Below are 21,478 nucleotides of genomic sequence, written 5' to 3' on the forward strand. Positions count from 1 at the left end.
ATAAGTTGTTAAAAGGTAGGAAGAAAGTCCAAAGGAAGTATTTAAAATACACTCCTTTAAAACAGTGATTTTTTTTTTAAATGACTCAATTTATCTTCCATCCCTCTGGTGCTAACCTAAGCTTATTTGAAAGTGTAAAATTCTCTGGATATTTGTACTTTAAGACTTTGAAGTGAGTTCTTCACTACTCAAAGAAAATCCCTAATGTACCTTTAAGTATTGCAAGATTTAAAACTGTTGAATGATTTACAAAGAGAAAAAGTGGCCTTTGAATTAAGATTAATAAATTACTGCTCCTACACATCAATATTAACTAAGTTAAACTAGTGAAATTCAATTTACAGCTCAATCATAAGGAAAGCTACAGAATAGTTGTACATTTTATGGAGAAAAAAGTACCCCCTTCTTTTCTCTCCCAAATGACAGTAATCCCTTTGAGGGGGAAGCTTATTTTTATTTCCTCTGTATCTCTCCCCTATACCCAACCTACTATACCATGCCCTGCAGAAGAGCTAGCCCTCAATACATATTCCTGGCTCCTTGGCTACCCATAGCAACAGACAAATTCAAATCTTATTTTAAATATAACTGGGGAACCTAAAAGTAGTAAGGACAACACATACAATAAAAACCTGGCTTCAGGACAGGAAACATTAAGCCAATTCCAAAGCCCTTCAATTTCAACTAGCCCCATTGGGAAATGGAAAGGGGGAAAGTTAGAAATTCATTCTTATGTCTGAATACTCATAAGAACAAAATCATTTTCACAGGAGTTTTTACACATGAACACAGTGAAAGTAGTACACAGCCACCATGGGACTTTTCTCCCTCTCTTATACCTCACTCCACAAATTGAATATTGCTATCGCCAGGAAGAATGAAGGCAGAAGGGCCTATGGAATGCAGCTTCCCCTACCAGCCCCTCACCATAGGAAAAGCAAGGGGTTGCTGACCCCCTAGAGTTATTAGAAAAATTACAGATAGCTATCTAAAGGAGATTCTTCATTCCTTAAGAGATAATTAGGAAGAAACTGAGGAGGTTTTTAGAGGGTTCAACACAAATTAAGGCTGGGGTGGGGAGAGAAAGAACATTAGTAGTCACTATATCTGAACCTAAATTGGTGGCTGGGCCTCTCTCTTGAAGGTATAAGGGGACAATTGGACTGCAGCCCAAGGAAGGTTTCAGGAATCAAGAGGCTGGCCTGAGTAGCAAAAAAGGGGGAAAACAGACTCAGAGAAAGGGAATCCCTAATTTGTCAGCACCACATCAAAAGAGCTATAATGCAGAAAGGATGGCATCCAACCTGCCAAATGGGAAAACTCTGGAGGCCTCCCCCTTCTGTGGCAGTAAAGACTGTGTGTCCAAGGACAATGAAAGAATTGCTTTGGCAGAGGGCTCTGGTCTGGCCTGAGATGACTGACCAGTGCCAACTGCTTAGCATCAAGGAGAACCGGAGGAGGAGCCAAACCTAGGGACAGGGAGAGGAAGCTCTCCACCAGGGCTGCGAGGCTCTCGGCTTCTGTAGACATCTCTGGGAAGGGTGGTTCACTGCAAAGTGTTGTTTTCCAAAGGTTCTCTTCAGGGGGTGAAAAAGCCCATCTTTACCTAACCCACTCTCTCTACTCGGCCTCAGGCCATGCTTCACATCCAATCAGCCATCCACCAGGAAAGCAGCTCGCAGGATGCAGGGGCATCTTGCCATCTATCCTCATCATCCCAACACCCCCTTTCACCCCTTGCTCTGTGAACAGTAATCAGACCAACGTGCCTAGGAAAGGATGGGAAGATTCACTGCCCCAAGGCTCATTTAATCCCTGTGAAGCTCCAAATCAATGTGCTGGATCCTATTAGAAAGTAAGCTCATTGCAGGGTCTGTTGCAGCTCTGTATTTGTGCTTGTTCTTCAATCAATATTTCAGTAAATCTGTCCTTTAACTCTGTAAACACTGCTTGCAAGTGGAGTTGGCATCAGCATAATGAGTGATGGCAGATAGTGAAAAGAGAAGAGAAAAAAATCAAATGAATTCGAACTGTTAAAGTTCTACTTCACGTAAATTTTGTAAAGTATTTCAAAACTTACAGGATAGAATCTAAAACACACATGGAATGTTGGTATGTATCTATCCATCTGTGTGATTAGATGTGTGTACATCTATATACTTGCACACATATATACACCTATACATTCTATACATATGTAAATGTACATATGTGTGCATATGCATACACATCTAATCACACAGGTGGAGGTGTGCACATAGACATCCATCTGGATATGTATATATATATATACACATTTTACATGTATGTAGTATATGCATGCATATATATATACACATCTAATCACACAGGTGGATGTGTGCACATAGACATCCATCTGGATATGTATATATACATTTTACATGTATGTAGTATATGCATGCATATATATACACATCTAATCACACAGGTGGATATGTGCATATACATACATTTCTTTTTTTTTAATTAAATTGTAATTTATCTCAGCTGGAAATCCAGACACTAACAGGAAAAAGATAAAGAAAACCAAGGAGACTAGCCATACAAAGGGAATAGTATAATGAAAAAAAAATGGCTCTAATGAAACCCTGTTCATGTTGCAGCCTGCAGGAAAAATCTCAATTCCTATCAAAATGGAAGACTATCACATTCAGGAGAGAAAAAAAGTCAATATTCTTCCACTTGACAATTTCCATTCTAAACCCCACAGTCGTTTCTGGAATACCAATGAGTAACCAATCTCTCCACAGTAAATAAGGCACAGTATAATATGCTGTTGTTTGGAAGAAGTTAGTTTTTTCCCCCAACGTTTGTAAACATATTTCCAACTACACAACTGCCAAAAAAAAAATCATCGGACAAATTCTTTGCCTAGCAAATAAGTGGAGGGAGGTGTTTCCCAGAGTTGTGTGACACTCTCTGGCAGAAACCTGGGCTGCATTTTCTCACCTGACCACTGCATCAAAGACTCTGAGACTTCCTAGTTACATAACTACAGTAATGTAAACCATCTCAACTCAGTAACTCAGCAACCTATAAGCTACATAGTGAAAATTATCTTGTCAATTTTCATTTGAGATATTACTGAATAAAAGCCTGGCAAATACTCCCTTTTCAAAGAATCCATTATTTTCCAAGCTAACACCATCAGACTGCAAAAATAACTTGTTAACTTGTGTCCTCTTGTATGAGATCAGTGAATTGTGCTGAACACAGTTATTGCCACAGTGGGGCACCTTTTATCTCCCATAAAGTTGCCTCAGAAACAAAGTCTAACTACTCAAAGTCAATGGAGGCAACAGCTATGCTGGTCTTTTAAAAAACAAACAAACAAAAAAAAAAAACCAAAGGAATGGCATCTTGGCTTGCTTACTGAGATGTTTTTCCTCTTTTATTTAGCCTAGTATCACCATTTTTAAATGAGCTACTAAATTCAATAAAAGTTTAGCACTAGTCTATATTATAACAGAGTTGTCTTTCTCTCTCCTTTAATTCTTATTCTTCCTCAAACTGAAGGCACTCTAGTCTACCTTCACTTATAACTTAAGAACAATTGTCTAGGATACGGTAGGTAAGATATTTTTCCTTCGGTGAGCACATTTCCATACTGCAGCATCACCTAGTGAGCCAAATTTGCTCTTTACATGGCAAAAACCTATTCCCAATAATTGATTCCATAAGAAATCTAGGTGAACATTGAGTCAGAAAACTAGGCTGAAATGAGAGACGATAAGAGTTAGCACTCATATAGCACTTTAAGTTTGCATAGTGCTTCATATTCATTATCTCTTTTTTGTTTGTTTGTTTGTTTTGTGAGGTAACTGGGGTTAAGTGACTTGCCCAGAGACACACAGCTAGTGAGTGTTATGTGTCTGAGGCCAAATTTGAACTCGGGTCCTCCTGACTCCAGGGCCAGTGCTCTACCCACCACTCCACCTAGCTGCCCCTTTATCATCTCACAACAACCCTGGGAGGTAGGTGCAATTATCCCCATTTTACAAATGAGGAAACTGAGGCAGATAGAAGTTAAGTAATTTGCTCAGGGTCATAGAGTTAGTGGGTGTCTGTGGCAGGATTTGAACTCAGGTCTTCTTGACTCCAAGCCCAGATCTACTGTATACCATAATCAGATCCTACATGACTCTCCCCATCCCACCTCATCCCCAGATTCACATTTCCTCTAGCCAACAATCTTGCATTTGATTATAAGCACATCATTTCATTTATCTTACTGAAGAATGTGTTGTGAATCCTAATCTCAACTCTGTTGTCTTTATGATAACTATCTGATGACGGGGAGGAATGGGGCCAAAAATAAAGCCAGACTGTGAATACTGCAGGCATTCTGTAATTATTCAGATTTAATTTAATCGATTTGCAGAGACAACTCAAGGACATGTGACTAGAGCTTGAATAAAGCCAGAACTGTATCCATTATAATCTGCAAATGCATTTTTGTTTCCATAGTGAATATACCTTTGTAACCTTTCCCAAGCTTTGTGAAACAGTCTGATTGCCAACAGCTCAAAAGTTCAATGCCATCCATTAACTGTTTGAGCTGCCAAATTTATAGCATCTACTTAATAAGTCATTATTGCAATGGTTTCCAGGATATCTTGTTTGTTACATAGGTTTTTTTGCAGGAATGAACAGTCCACACATATTTTGGAGGAAAAGAGGCCTGAGGAGTTGCCAAATTTCTATTCACTCTTCACACAGCTTATAAAAATCTAAATTAGAAGGCAAGTAGCTAAAGAATCCTTAAGTCTACCAATCTCAAACTCAAAAACTGATCAGTGAATTCAAATGTAAACCTACTTTTTAGAAAAACCAGTATTTCACTGCTTGCTTACCTTCAGCAGGTCCCTGGGAAAATCACTGCCTTCATTTACACCCTGGAGATTCGTAATAAACTCCTGACAGGTCATCTTCTTTCCAATATTCTGGAATATGTGTAGAAAAAAAAAATTCCCAGTGACTTAACGAATGACTTACAAATACTTACTTAGTCTCCATCCCCACCTCCCATGCCATATTTTGTTCAGATATAACTAAACAAAGCATAGCTTGATCTGACTTCTAATGGGGATAGATACAAACTCTGGCAAAAAAAAAATGAAATGGGGGAAAAAATAAGTTAGAAGATACATTTTACTCTACAATATTTTTAAATAAGAGTACAATTATGTCAGAGGAAAAACCCTTCTCATTTCACCTGGTGAAATCATCTACATCACATTTAGCAGAGGAATATTCCAGTATTAATAAAATAGAGATAAAAATTATATCTCTAAGTTGACTTACATGAGTAGCCTTATTTTGTCAAAATGAATGTCCTTTTCAATGTGAAAGTAGACTTCTTACAGGAAGAATTTTGTATTAAATTGCTATCTGAATACTTGACCAACACAAATATTTACCTACTAAGCAAAAAGACTACCATTTCTGCAATGAGAAGACCACTCCACCTGGAGCAGGAAACTTAGCTTCTATTCCCACCCCTCCACCCCCAACTCTATCTCCACCAGCAATTACTTAACTGGAATAGCCTCAGCTACAAAATGGGAACCATACTTTTCCTGCTTGAAGACAAGGGACCAGACCAGACACTCTTCTGAGCTACCTTCCAAGGTCTATAATGCTACACTTTATGACTAATATTTGATTTCTAGTGTCTTAAGCGTTTGTATATGCTTAAAGACCAACATGACATATGGCCAAAACTAGAACCTTTTAGATATACATTGATTCTTATGCTGGTAAATTTTACTTTAAAAATTCTAGCTAATCAGCTGGGGAATGGCTGAACAAGTTGTGGTACATGAATGTAACGGAATACTATTGTGCTATAAGAAATGATGAGCAGGCAGACCAGAAAAACCTGGAAAGACTTATATGAACTGATGCTGAGTGAAGTGAGCAGAATCAGGAGAACATTGTACACAGTAACAGCCACATTGTGCAATGACTAACTTTGATAGACTTAGCTCTTCTTAGCAATACAAGGATTTACGACAACTCCAAAAGACTCATGATGGAAAATGCTGTCCACATCCAGAAAAGGAATTACGGAGTCTGAATGCAGATCAAAGCATGCTATTTGCTCTCTTTTTTTTTCTTTTTTTTGTTTGTTTCTTCTTTCTTGCGGCTTCTCCCATTGGTTTTAATTCTTCTTTACAACATGACTAATGTGAAAATTGATCTAATATGAATGTATATGTAGAGCTTATATCAAATTGCATTCCATCTTGGGGTGGGGGGAGGGAAGAGATGGGAAGAAAATTTGGAACTCAAAATCTTATGGAAGTGAATGTTGAAAACTAAAAGTAAATAAATTTGTTTTAAAAATTCTGGCTAAAGGAAAAATTTTGAGGGGCTATTAACTTTTTGGTTAAAAAAAAAGTCTATACAAGGAGCCTCTATAGACCTATTTTAAACAGCAAGCACTCCAAGGACCTATAAAACAATGATTCTCTTTAATCACAAATTATGAATACATTTGTGTTGTTTATCGCCTACTGTGCTTAGTAATACTGTACTAGATGCTTGAGGACATAGAAAGTTTCTTTAAGACATGATCCTTTGATCTCACAGAGCATCTAGGTAGCATAGCTGTTAGATTTCAGGAATTGGAGCTAAGATGACATGAATTCAAATCCTGTCTCTGACTTGTAATAGCAATGTAACCCTGGGCAAATTACTTTACCTCTCTCTCAGCCTTCTCATCTGTAAAATGGGAATGTTGTTGATGATGACGATGCTTATGGCTGACGACAACAACACTCTCACAGGCTTGTTGTGAAAACCAAACAAGGTAACCTGTACACCATTTTGTAAACTTTAAGGAACAACAAATGCTGGCTCTTAGGGGAGCAGAGGTCCAGAAGAGCAGGGGCACTGATAGATGTGAGTAGACTCCAAAGACCGTCTAAGCCCAGGGTTCTTTACAATGGAGAGGCAGTGTGTTGTAGTGGGAAGCACAGTGACCTTGGAATCCAGACAATCTAAGTTTAAAACCTGCCTCCAAGACTTTCTATGTCACCCTCGGCAAGTCACTTAATTTCTCTCAGGATCAATTTCCTCATCTGTAAACTGAGGGTAACAACTGTACCTACCTCACAAGAGTACTGTGTGGCCCAAATGACAGGGTATAGACATAAAGCACTTTGCAAACCTTAATTTGCTATATTAATGTGAGGTGTTGTTGTTGTTGTTGTTGTGGTTACATCACATTGGAGAGTTCAAAAAAAGAACACTACTGAGATCAAGCTGGGAGGAGCTGTACATAGTGTATACAGTGGGCTGTATCTGTAAAGAGGACAGCAGTGCAGTCATCTGGTTCTGGCTTCAGAAAGGCGAGACAAAGCGTCACCCTAATGGTGGAACCCATTACAAGCTGGTACCCCACCTACAGAGCCACTGAGCCCCTGGATTGGTTTACTTAAAATGTGCTGTAATGTTTTCTTCCCTCCAATAAAAGACTAACCATTAAATTTGGACTATTTCACAGTGGCTTGTTCACAAAACACACTTAAAAATGTTTGGCGAATAAGTAAGTCAATGGATTTCACTGCCTTTTAATAATTTTTAGAGGTTGATCAGAAATAAATCAGGAGGTAAAAGGCAAATTTAACCCACTTTGATCCTTGTTGGCATGTCTGCTTAAATACACACAACTTTAAAGGTGTATTCTAGAAATAGGTATAAGAAAGTGTGGTCAGTTTTCCACTCTCTTCCCCACAATTCACTCTTCCCTACAATCAGGCTTAATTAAAGATACTTCAGGCAAAATACTATTCATGAAATGAAGCTAATCCCCAACCTCTGATTTGGTACTACAGAGGACATACCTTACTTCAGGGAAACACATCAATTGTTCCAATGCTGTTCTTTTTTTTCTAACTTAATTAGAATTCACTTTCTTAGTTATGGACCAATGGTTTCTTCCAGTTTTGGGAAATCCAAGTAAGGAAATACCCAGATTTGCAACTGCTCTACAATTTGCAGTCTCAAAATCAGTTGTCTGGAGCATTGATTTTCCCACGGTTACACAGATTGTAGGTGAAAAGGACTAGACCTAAACCGTAGGCCTTTACATCAACCAGATCTCGATCCACTATATCTTAGGGTTCATAACGCAGAAAAATACAAAGTGCTTCTTCCAAACAAATGCTTGTCAGTTTGGCATGCTCAGGAGGGACTTTCACACTCCTATCTCATACTCTGAAGCTATTCCAATTAAGTCAATAAAGGATGGAAATTTGAAAAGGCCTACTAATGAATCAAGAGGTCACAGAAATGTTCCCTTGAAATCAATGCTGCATTTCCAATCAAATCTGAAATGCTAATGAATCTCTGGATCATCGCCTCTGAAATCAGAAAAAAACGCTTCAATAAACCTAAAAAAGATAATTAACACAAAAAGTGGAAAATCCATGCAAAAATATACAGTTAGAATTCACTTTGAAAATCATAAAATCTAGTCATGCCCAAGCCTCCAAGATGCATCAATCTGGATACCATACTTAACATGTCACGATACTGGCCCAACGAAAATACTAAGATGTGGTTAATATCCCCAAGCACATTTAAGATGGTTTTCCAAGTTCTATTTTTCAGATGTACATTGTTTTGTCAGTTAAACATAGTGAGTGCATGTGCCTGAGTTATATTTATACACACAGACACATGCATATATACATCCTTTTTTTTTTTTTAATATGGTGCTTTTGGAAATAGTGAGAATATTTGTATTTGAATCCTGTTCTGACATTTACTATCTATATGACTTTAAGGCAAAGCCCTAAGTTTTACTAAGGCGCCTCGGTGCCTTAGTTTCTCTCACAATAAAAATTGCCAGACCACCACCTTGTCATGTGTTTTTCTTAATTTAATTCTTCGGAGATTATCATCTGAAGAACACTGATGTTAAAAATCAAAGTTTCAGGGGGCAGCTTGGTATCACTGAAAGCACTACACTTTACTGGCTTGGAAACAGAGATTATGATGGCTGCAAGGAATGATTCAGATCCATACAACATACTGGCCCCAAAGGCAGCTCCAGCGACTAAGGAGGAACCCAACCTGATCTCTTCCAACATTGACAGGTGATTAGCAGGCTGTATCTGTGAAGAGGACAGCAGCGCAGTCATCTGGTGCCCTAATGGCAGAACCCATTACAAACCCCACCAGCTGAGCCACTGAGCTCCTGGATTGGTTGACTTGAGATGTGCTGTAATGTTTTCTTCCCCTCCAATAAAAGACTAACCATCGTCCTGGCTCTTCTATTTAAAAAAAAAAAAATCTGGTCTACTTTATTCCTTCGGTTAATTTTTAAGCCCAACTCACTGCCCATAGTTAACACTAATAATAGTAATAATAATAGCATTCATATAGTACTTTACAGCTTACAAAGCACTTTGCATACATTAACTCATTTGATCCTCATAAACATCCTAGGAAGTAGTTGTCAGTATCATCCTCGTTTTATAAATGAGGAAACAAAGACAGAAAGAGATTAAGTGATTTGCCTAGGATCACAGAACTAGTGTCTAAGGCAGGATCTGAACTCAGTTCTTCTTAACTCTAAGTCCAGTGCCTTATCAACTCTACTCCATCTAGTATTAATGTTCTGTAATTCAATGAGACAGCTACCTGGCTACATTTTATAGTTTGGATAATAAGGCATCACCCATTTGTTTTTTTCTACTGGTATTGTAGTATTTATGGTGACGTCTTCTGAGTGGTCACAGATCTCCCTAAGCAGACAGCAGTACTCTGGGATCTGATGCAATTGGCATGCCATCATCTAAAAAGAGAACAACTGGAGGACTTCACCAACCAAAGGAAATCCCAATTCCATTTGAAAAAGTTCAATATAATGGGTAGAGTATTTGACCTGATGTCAGAAAGACGAGAGTTCAGAATATTCTTCTGACACTTACTAATCATTGGAATGGAATCAAGCCCATTATTGAATATGTACTACTTAATCCACAGGTGGAACAATGGATAGAGTACCAAGTCTGAAGTCAGGACAACTCATCTTCATGGGTTCAAATCTGGCCTCAGACATTTACTAATTGTGTGACTCCGAGCAAGTCACTTAATTCTGTTTGCCTCAGTTTTCTCATCTGTAAAATGATCTGGAGAAGAAAATGGCAAACCACTCCAGTATCTTTGCCAAGAAAACCCCAAATAGGCTCACAAAGAGCCAGACATGACTTAAATGCCTGAAAAACAACAGAACCCCCTTTGAAACTCAGAAATGTTCTTTTCAATCTCAGAAATACAATGTGAATCCTCTTTCCAAATCTGGTGACTAGTGAGAAAAGGAATGAGGAGAGAGAGCAGAGGACGGATGCTGCACTAGTCCCTTTTAGCAACCATATCTGTCACAGTGGCTTCCCATCACCTCCAAGATCAAATAAATATAAAATCTTCTGTTTGATCTTCAAAGTCCTTCATAACCTAGCTCCCTGACTCTGCCTTTCCAGTCTTCTCACACCTCCTTCCTCCCTCCACACTACATATAATCTTTGATCCAACCACACTGGCCTCCTTGCTGTTCCTTGAAAAAAAAAAACACCACTCCATGGGGCAACTAGGTGGCACAGTGGATAAAGCTCTGGTCTTGGAGTCAGGAGGACCTGAGTTCAAATCTGACCTCAGACACTTGACACTTACTAGCTGTGTAACCCCGGGGAAATCACTTAACCCCGATTGCCAAAGCAAAAAAAAAGAAAAAGTTAAAAAAGGGAAAAAAAACCACTCCACCTCTTGGCTCCAAGCATTTTTACTGGCTGCCTCCCATGCCAATAATGCTCTTCCACCTCATCTCTGCCTCACTGGCTTCCTTTAAATCTCAGCTAAAATCCCAGCTTGTACAAGAAGCCCTTCCCAATCCATCTTAATTCTGGTTATTCTTGCTGCTTTTCCTCATATTCTGAACCTAGCTTTGTTGTACAACATTCATTTGCTTGTTGTCCTCATTAGACTGTGAGTTCCTCTAGGGAAGGGGACAACTTTTGCCTCTTTGTGTATGCCCAGTATTTAGCACAGTGCTTGGCACATAGTAGGTGTTTAATAAGACTAAATGACCAATTTCTACCCTTCACAATGCCCAAAACATGATCAGACAATGAAAGAAGCTGTCATTCTGGGAAAAATTATTTCAATACTTTCTTTTCCCCTTTGTCCATCTGAATCCCTGGTCATAGCTGATGATTAATTTATTGTCCTTGACAATAAAAATGTGTGTGTGTGTGTGTGTGTGTGTGTGTGTGTGTGGAGTATGAGGAGGAAAACCAGTCAGCCTACTTTAATAGAACTTCTCTTGGACTTGCTACAAATGCTAGCTTAAATAATTAATCTCCCAGACTGATGATGAAGAATGCTACCACCCACCCCTGACAGAAAGGTGATGGACTAAAAATGCAGAATATAACACAAACATTTGGGAGCAAGGCCAATATGGGAATTTGTTTTACTTGACTATGCTTATTTGTAATAAGGGTTTGGTTTTTCTTTTTATTTTATTCCTCCCATCTAAAGAAAGTAAGCAATCAGGAGGGGAAAATGTTTAATATTTTTTTAATTATTTCACTTAAAAAAGAGAAAAATGATAATTTATCTTATCTTTCTTACAATTCCAAAGAATAGCTAATCTATCTATCTCCTTTGCAACAGAGAAGTTAAGCATAGAAAAAGGAGGGAATAATTACTGATTCACTGCCTTTAAATTTGGCTCTATTAACACAGCATCACAGATTTAGAGCTAGAAGAAACCTTGGAGGCCATCCTACTTACCCATAGTTGTGTAAGAGTGATATCTGAGGGATATTCAGAACCCTTCCCTCCCCCCAAATATCCCTCCACACAGGCACACGTGTCTGCAATTCCAGAGCTAATGGTTAATCCTTTCTCCTACTATTTCCCCCTTTTAAAATGCAGTTATTCCTGGAAAGATCACACATGACAATAATTCACACTGTAGGGCTAATTACTGTTACAACTATGCTTTCCCTTCAGCTGAAGGATAAATGGCCTAAAAATGCTGAGTACATGATTGTGAGTAGGGCTACACAGGGAAGATGCTAAAATGTATGAAAAGGGTACATATGGAAAGGGAAAGGAAAAGCGGCAAAGACATATTAAGATAAATTCACCATTTTGAACAATTATGATGTATACACTAAACATTGGTTTCCCATTCTACAGTATCTTATCTTCAGAGCAGATGATCAAGCATCTTATGAGGATACGTATGGGGCAGGGCTAGGGGGTTTCCAGCCATGGAACAAGAATGGACAGCTGACACCTTTTATCTTTAAGATAGGAAAAGAATATGAAAAAGCCTCAAAAGCATTGCAAGATCCTCTATGGAGACTTTATGGGAAACCATAGACAAGAATTCCATTGGAGCAAAAGACAGGGTTACATGTTTAATAATGCTAATAATAATAAAAAATAACAACAGTAACAGCTAACATTTATACAGCACCTTAAGGTTTGCAGAGAACTTTAGAACTATTATCTGATTTTGTTCCCACTCTGGGAGGTAGGGGCTATTATTATCCCCACTTTACAAATGAGGAAACTGAGGCAGAGGTCAAGTGACTTTCCCAGAGTGACATAGCTAGTAAGTGTCTGAGACCAAATGTGAACTCAGGTCTTCCCACCTACATGTCTCTAGAATTTGTACTGGTAGAGGATGGCTAAAGAATTCATGGATCCTTCAAAGTTCATAACAGAGATAGAAGAGGCAGCAAAAGAACAGTTTCTAAACATTATTACCCACCCACCCCCATCCTAGGCCTCTGCCTTCATCAGATTTCAGGATAGATATCAACAGATTAAGATAAAGAAGGGTCATGAATTGTCATTAATATCATCCCACAATTAACCTGACTACAACTCGTTACCAATAATGGATAATCTAACCCCTTCTCATTCAGTTGTGAAAACATCCTTTCTAGAACCCAAAGGGCTCCCATCATCCCCAGGGAAAACCTGGTTACAGTAAACCTAGGGTACTAAAAATACAACAAGCATATCCCACCCATGACCATTCCACCTTTCCTCTATAAGCCTCACCATACATGTTGAAAAACCAACCCACATACATGAAACCATTTCAATGACATACCGCTGCTAAAATCAGGTTTACAGGAACAAAAACAGAGTCTCCACTTTTTTCTCCCTCTCAGTCTACAATAGCGTTAGGCTATCCTCAGCTGCACAGCTCCTTTAAGTGGAGGACTAGCTGCCAACTGAATCTTTGGAACATTTTCAAACTGATTAGGACGAAAGTCTAATTGTGAAGGATGAACACCCTTTTTTGCAGAAGTGCTCTTCCCTAAATCCCAATTAATTATATACCAGAGTCAGATTGCTGGAGGGGAACTGGGAGAGGGAAAAGCGGAGGCATGGTGGAAGCTGTAACTGCTTCTACCGTAAGGTAGCCAGAATATGGGAAAGGGGCTGAACATAGCTCTCGTTTACAAAGGAAGGGGCCAGTCAGTCAGTCAATCAAGGTGCCAAGCACTGTGCTGAGGAAGCCACGAAGTTCTCTGCATGTTGGGTAGACCCCCAGTAGTAATGAACATTTGGGTCACACACAGGAGGGGCAGCAAGGACAGGCTGAGATAGCAGGCATCCCAGAGAGAATTCCAACACTGATGAAATCACAGATACTTCTAAATAGATCTCAGTGCTATTACAGTCTAAAAATCAAAAAAGAGAAAGTTATGAACTCATACCTGCTATATCCTACTTCTTTTCATACTCAAATAGAGCCCCATTTAATTGTTCATGATTCCTTATTTACAAAACCATCTTCTCTTTCCATTATATCCTCAGGTTTCCTCCTTCTGCTCAGCATTAAAGTATGCTAAATTTGTTCTGAAACCTCATTAAATACCTTGAGAGGCAGGAGACCTGGGTTCAGTTGGTGTCTCTGACATATATTAGGTAGGAGACTGTGAGCAAGTCACTTATTTAAATCATTACATTAAATTTTTTAATCAATATATTAAATTTAATCATTAAAATGTAAATATTTGGAGGGCAAAGATTGCCTTCGGCTTTTCTTTGTATCCCTCGGCACTTAGCACAGTGCTCAGCACACAGCAGGTGCTTAATAAATGGTTATGGACTGATATAATCTCTATTTGCCCTAAGCAACTCCCTCAGGCCATAGCTTACAGGGTTGGCCATCTGAACTGCTGAACACTCCATACCCGGAATTCCCCACACCATTATACTCATAATTCTGCCACCAAAATTCTTTTCTATACCTTATGGGGAAATAATCCTAGCCCTTACCTACCCACTCCAGGATTCAAACCCAGGTCTTCTGACTCCAAATCCTGAGTGAACTGTCCTAATGAAGGTCACACAAGTTCACACAGGAGATAATCAAGGGGCACCTAGGGTTTTCACTTATTGTTACAGGTCAAATCGTCTTACTGATGTCATTGACAACAAAATATCAATACAATAAAAAAGACCTCCAAACAGCTTTTGATGGCCCAATTATTTTAAGTAATATGCAACAGAATAAAATCTCCAGTACAGAAAAATAATTTTCATAGTCTCAGGAGTCTGCTGTAATGAGAAAGTGACTTAGGTTTGTAAAGATTTTATTTGAAGGTCTTTATCTTTCTTTTTTGAGGGGTATGGGCATAAAGTAATTTTTTTCCCTAGTTTAAAGGCGAAACCTCTATTAGTATCTAATTACCAAATCTGTACACAGATCATAGAATTACAGAATTATAGAGCTGCAAGAGAACCAAGAAATCATCTCTTCTAACAACTTCGTTTTACACATGAGAAAATTAAAATCAGGAAAGGTCTAATGCTTTGCACAAGGTCACAGAGCTGATTACTGGCAGAGATAGGCTTCATCCTCGGGTCACTTGCCACCCAATCCCATGTTCTTGTACTATAAACAGCTTCTCTCTACACATAAAGGGGGTGCCTTCTGGATATTACAACTCCTTACGACCTTCAAGTAATTAGGAGACAACCATCTAGTAATAATAATATCAATGTCCAATTACACAGAGCTCTAAACTTTACAAAATGTTTTCTTCACAACCACCTTGTAAGGTAGGTAGTTCAAGTACTATTATTGTATAGATAAGGAAAGTGAGGTTTTAGGAGGTTAAATAATTTGTCTGTGATCACATCAATAATATATGTCAGAGAAAGAATTTGAACCCAGCTCTCCTGATGTGGTCTTTCCAGTATACCACATTACCTCTCAATGACATAAGGCATTTATGGCTCTCTGTTTTCATCCACAGTAGACCTCTTTAGGTTATCTGTGATGCTTTTGTTTGCACAATGAATTCTTTACTCAAGGCAGTCAAAAAAGCAAGTATTGGTTTATTTCCCAAAGAAATCAAAACAATCTTTTGGCAAATCTTCTAATGTTTACATTGACTAACCCTGTGACTTATCAGCTCCAAGTACCCCTTGAAACTTTTCATTTGTCTGTTTGAGTAAGAATTCTATGCCAAATGAGTTCCTTATTCTGAGCCAAAGCTTTTCCTCAGTAAAGGCATACTTTGTCTAGTATCTTTAATTAATTACACACACACACACACACACACACACACACACACACACAGAAGATAAACAATATTACAGAAGAATCTCCTTGTCAGGAAATAACCAGGAGACATGGGGTGACAAAGCAGATTTGTCGGGATAGACAGCACTGCCCTGGGGTATTTGTACCATGCAGAATGAACACATGCTAGTTAATGGCAGAGAAAGAACCCTCATCTCTTCCCTCCACTGAAGAGGAACAGGATCTGGGCCAGGTAGGAGTGGTACCAGGGACAGAAGTGGAAAACTAATTTGTCTAAGTAGATATTCAGGCTGAGAGGTCAATACTGGATCAAGAAGCAAGATAAAAAGGCATGCAAAGAAGCCAAGTATCTCATACAGCCTGCCTCTTATCAGTCTTAGGAAGAATGTTTCTTTTATATCTCGATGCTGACATGCCAGCGTGGCCACAGGCAAGAAGCACTATGCCTTCTTGACTCTTAAGACTAAAGCCCAGATAAGTGCTAAGGCAAGGCTAAACAGAACTGAATTACTAAGGGTGAAGACTGAAAGAGGAAATCAGGCAGGCCCTGGTATAGGGCTCAGCAGAGCTGAGCAAATTGCAACCAACCTGGGCAGGGATTCATGGACAAAGACTGGCCAGCTTTATGAAAGCCAAACCAGTATTTAAAAAAAAAAAAAAAGCTTTGCACCATTAAAGTATGGACAATAATCTATTTATTACATTATTATAAAATTACATTGGCTGAAGCAACAGTTACAGGAGGCATGCCTGTACTAAAATGGATGTTGAAATTCTTAGCAACTTGTTAACCTCTGAGTAATACCATATTCCAAACTAAACAGTAATTAATAAATAGCAAGTCCATAAGCTACTAGAGAGCTTCATCAGGTAGAAAGGGGAAGACAAAAGCATGTTTTGACATAGATCATCTCTACCAAGGATCTAAATTCACAAATCAGAGACTGGAAAGCTATATATTGGAGACAGAGTAGGATGGGGTGAAATGGAGAGAAATACAATGGTAATACTGCATGATCATTAATATAGCATTACATTCCATCTACCCACCTAAGTATTCCAGCGCTGAGCACTCAACAAATAAGAAAAAGATTAGTGCATTTTCCTACCTTTAGCATTTATGTCACCCATCTTGACCTGCCAAGTTATTTTATACATATTTTACCATCTTTTTCATAAATGTTTCCTTCCAGCATCATGATTGAATGGGAAAAGTACTCAGTGGAAGTCCAGAGACCTGGGGTCCAATCATAGCTCTATCTCAAACTCATTGTGTGACAGTTGAGAAGACCGCTGAACCTGAGTAAATATAGTGAAACCTAATCAATTTATCCTCCCTTAATATAAAATGTGTGGCAATTTGGACAAGAGATAGGCTCAAATTTATCTGCGCACTAACTCTGAAAATATAAAAATAAATAAATGCTATTGAAAGAAAAATACTTACTACCATCTTGCGAGAATTCTTAAGGGAATATCTTTAGGCTCAGATCAAGTACGTTTCAATAAATTATTTTCAGGCATTTTTTAGGCGCAAACATTTGCAGCACTGATGCAAATGACCACTCACGCTCAGCAAGTCCTGAAGAACCTCTAAAATGCTTTGAGAGCCTAATTAAAGTTATATACATAATTTGAAGTTATATGATGACATTTCATCAAAAAGATGATATAAATGAGACTGGCTTTCTGATTAGTGAAGTTTAACTTTAAATCCAAGCAAGAAATAATATCCATAACTACACTTTTCCATTTCAACAACACAGGAAGATTCAAGTTTCTTCCATAGTCATAGGTTTCACTTTTCAAATCACTAGTCTCAGTAAACTTATTTATACTACCTTCATTACACAGTTGTGAAACTGAAGCAGAGATACTGAGCTATTCATGGTCACACAAAATTAAAGGACAGAGCTTGAAATAGAGCCCAAGTCTCCATTTTTTTCATTCAGAGGTATAAACGTTAAAGAGTTTCCCCAACCCTTGATAGCTTCTAAAAGTACAATGGAACCCTTTATACTAAGATTGGGGACCATAGTCAACTTTTGGCTTGCTACCTGGACATGTTCTAGCCAACTTTTATTCTAAGTATCCATAATACTCTATGGGAGATGATTTGACTTCAAAATGCATATATATATTCAAATGCATGCATGATCACATCCCAGTGCATGAAACTGTTCATTAGTCTTGTTACTGGAGGGTTCTAATGTATCAATACAAAACCCATACATCGTCTATAAAGGCCTGAAAGACCTAATATTCTCATAAAATCATTCCTAATGGTGACAGAAATCCACATAAAATCTCTGCAAAAGGCAGGCAAATGAAAAGTACTTTTCCCAGTACTACTTCTTCATAGCAATATTTTAAGAAAATCCTGCGTCAGCACTTTTTGGAAAGGTCACACTATTTAGAATGCTTCTATGATATTATGGTGAGGAAGATAAGGACAATGGTTTAGTAATTTACTGTCTGAGAGGGTCATGGCAATGCATCAAAGAGGTAAGGAGGAGAAGAAATATGCAATGAAAAGAGAGAATGAAAGGAGGGACAGGCAGAAACAAATCACTCATTGTTGTCATCCTTCTGACTTGACTTCAAAAGGTAGTCATGCTCATTAAGTCAGAGCAGGTCACTCTAACTCAAAATCAGGCAATCATGATAAATGCAGGAGAAACTACATCCAGAATTAAAGACAAAAAACTTACCACCTAGAAGAAAAATTCATAAAAATCAAAAGAGATGGATCCAGAAAAGAAGAATAAGAAAAATACATTTCAATATGGTTAGTTGTTATAACATCTATGGTACACTCTAAACTCTAAGAAGCATGCACAATATTAACTGTTTTAACCAAATTTCAAAACAAAGAATCCTCTAAGTATTACTAACCATTTTCTTTTAAATTGCTAAGTCTTGGGGGGAGGTAGGGAGAGCAGAATTTAGAAGTCAAAACTTTAAAACAAAGACATGTAATTGGGGGAAAATAAAATATATTTTTTAAAAAATTGCTAAGTCTATGGTGAGACAAAATAATTTTTAAGGTGATCCCAGAGATTACAATTTGGAAAGTTTAACTGCCTTGAACCTTTCTCTCCTCAACCAGCAATTTTAGTCTTCTGGGTATCTGTTTACTATCTATGATAACAGATAACCACAGAAAAGCTCCAATTTGTTTCAGCAGTCCCTTCCAAATCATTTTAACTTAGTTGCACAAAAGCAGCAGCACAGTCCATGTGCCTGGAACACCCAGAAATCAGAAAAAATATCTCTAAAATAATAAAAAGTAGACAAAATAAGCTTGTCTTAGCCAGCCTAGGATTCTGATCATAGTTTCTTGGGCAAATTTTGAAAAGGTGATCATGTTCTCAATATTACAGCCCTCAAAAGGTTAGAAATGTAATCCATCAATATTCCTACTTGCCCTTAATAACATATCATCCTATCCTATCATCCATCCATGACTCCTTTCTAAAAATCGATATTGTCAGTCTGAGCCACCCCAGAGTAAAAAATATTCTCAACGTTTCTGACCCGCTCTAAAGCGGAGAGCTCCCTCTAGTGATCGATCATAACTCCCTCCCCCAATATCCCATTGATTCACATCTCTGGACATGAGGGGAGGGGAAGGAGGGTTGTTTTGAGAGAGGGTTGTTTTCACCTAGTAGTAGCTTGTTTTGTCTGTCTCTCTTCTTATCCTCTTAATAATTCGTGTGATCCTTCTCTGGATCCTACAGCTCTGTTACACCTTAAGAGGCAGCACCAAGTTTTTATACAATCAAAGAATATTAATTTGTCTTGTGTGCCCAGCATTTTGTTGGCTTTTTGGGTCACGACAGCACATGAAAACTACTGGATCAGATTAACTAATGAGTAATATACTAATTCTAATTATTCTCAACTACAGGTCAAATTCCAAATTCCAGCATAACAAATACTAAGGGAGGGAACCAATTCTTTAATCAATGGAATTACCTCTGTTACAATAAATACTGCCTAAAATAAATATGCATGGAAAAATAGGTAAAAATCATCTTGCACATATATACATATGTGTGCATACACTTTGTATAGTTTACATGCAGTGTATATGTGAACTGCACTAAGACTTTTGGGACACCCTGTATACATACATGTGTGTGACATGCATATATATAGGGTGTGCCAAAAGTCTTAGTGCAGTTTAAATCTATTAAAAGTTTTATGTAAAGCATGCATATATACACACAGGTATAGGGACAGCCTATTCCTATATGTATATGTTTATATATATACATATAAAATGTGTGTGTGTATACATATAGTGTGTATATATATCTACATATTAAGCAGTTAATATGTATACTATATAGTATAATTCATCTTGTGTATACACATATATACATTCTCCCTTTGCACATATTATATAATTTATTAAAATTGGTTCAAATACTTCTCCATTCTTCTATTGATGGGGTGCTTGGGTGCTTGTGTTTGGGTGCTTGTGCTTGTACTTGAACCCCAATTTCTCTCTAGTCTCAGAAAACACTGTCTCTGACAACCACTCCCCAGCCCAAGGACACTGTGCCTAGCAGTTATTCATGCATGGGCCCCAGCATGACCCTTATCTTTCTCCCTGGTGCAGCTATACACACAAAGCTGGGTGACAGAGTGCTGGGCTGCTCAGGCCCCCGCCCTCAGATCACGTCTCTGGAAGCCTCCCAATTTCTTAGTAAGTTCCTGTCTTATGAGAAAGCTTTCCCTTGTTGCAGGGCATTCTCTCATCAAGACAGAGGGAGAGGGGTGCCTTGACCAGCCCAAGGAGTTTTGTCCTTGACCAGCCCAAGGACTCTTCCTCCTGCCAGACTCCAAAGATCCATACCTCTGTTATCTCCCTCCCTGTCGGTATACTCCCTATACTTTCTCATCCATAGCTCCCAAAGACACCTGGAACTTTAGATTACCTCATCAGTGTCCCTGGCATTCCTTTCCCATGCCCTTTCCCATATAAACCCTAGCTCTATCCTCAGTCTCTTGCAGGTTCCTTAAGAATCCTTGCCCACTGAAAAGCGTAACAATAAATCTTTGCCACCTTGACTTAAAGAATGCTTGAGTCTGTGAATTCATTCCAGACGACCCTGTCCTGTACACCAGTCTTTGAGGGGTCTCAACCTCTCAGACCACAACACTATTTTACAAAGCTTCTCTAATTCTAAATTCAATATATCCATCATCTAACAAGAGTAATCTGAAATCTAACCAGTGTAAGCCAGTTGAGGTAAGAAAGTAAAAAAAAGCAAACCAGGATGAAATTCATAGATCTTCTCACCCCCGCTAATACAAATCATTCACTTGAAAGTAAAGATTTGATAATGATAGAATCAATATTCTCAGATTTAACTGTCCATTTCCATCCCAATAACAAATAGCTAAGGAAAAAAAATGCTCAGGTTCTGCCATCTAGTGGAGAATAGTGATATTTATATTTTTCATGAATTTGATGAATTTTATATTAAAATTTTCTATTTGGTTGTGTAAAGTTTTTGGGGGGGTTGGGGGTGGTGGTGAAGGGAATGCAGCATGGAGTAGTGGATAGAAGACTGGCCTTAGGGCCAAGAAGAACTTAGGTCAAATTCCACTTGTAACACACAGACTGCTTTCCTCACCAAGGGCAAGTGACTCCAAGTGCCGCAGGGCATCTCTTAAGACTAGTAACTACAGCTGAGCACCTCAGGAGTCCTCTCTCCCCCTTACCTCCCCACTCAAAACAATGAAATCAGTCATGGACAAATTATGATAAAAATTAATAATAACAAAAACAAAAACAACTGCATTATTCTTCCTCCTTCCAGTTCTGGTATATAAAGCAAAATGTCA

The 21,478-nt window shown here is 38.4% G+C and overlaps 1 protein-coding gene across 1 annotated transcript in view; it reads right to left on the minus strand.

Moving 5' to 3' along the window:
- PSD3 (pleckstrin and Sec7 domain containing 3) overlaps window positions 1-21,478 on the minus strand; it is a 608,877-nt gene that overhangs the window by 271,089 nt on the left and 316,310 nt on the right. Inside the window, exon 9 of the mRNA XM_027865166.1 lies at window positions 4,875-4,964. Coding sequence (XP_027720967.1) covers window positions 4,875-4,964 — 90 coding nt within the window. The remainder of the gene's footprint in view (window positions 1-4,874; window positions 4,965-21,478) is intronic.

The sequence above is a fragment of the Vombatus ursinus genome, unplaced genomic scaffold (genome assembly GCF_900497805.2).
Source record: "Vombatus ursinus unplaced genomic scaffold, bare-nosed wombat genome assembly UNPS02014778.1, whole genome shotgun sequence".
Taxonomy (NCBI): domain Eukaryota; kingdom Metazoa; phylum Chordata; class Mammalia; order Diprotodontia; family Vombatidae; genus Vombatus; species Vombatus ursinus.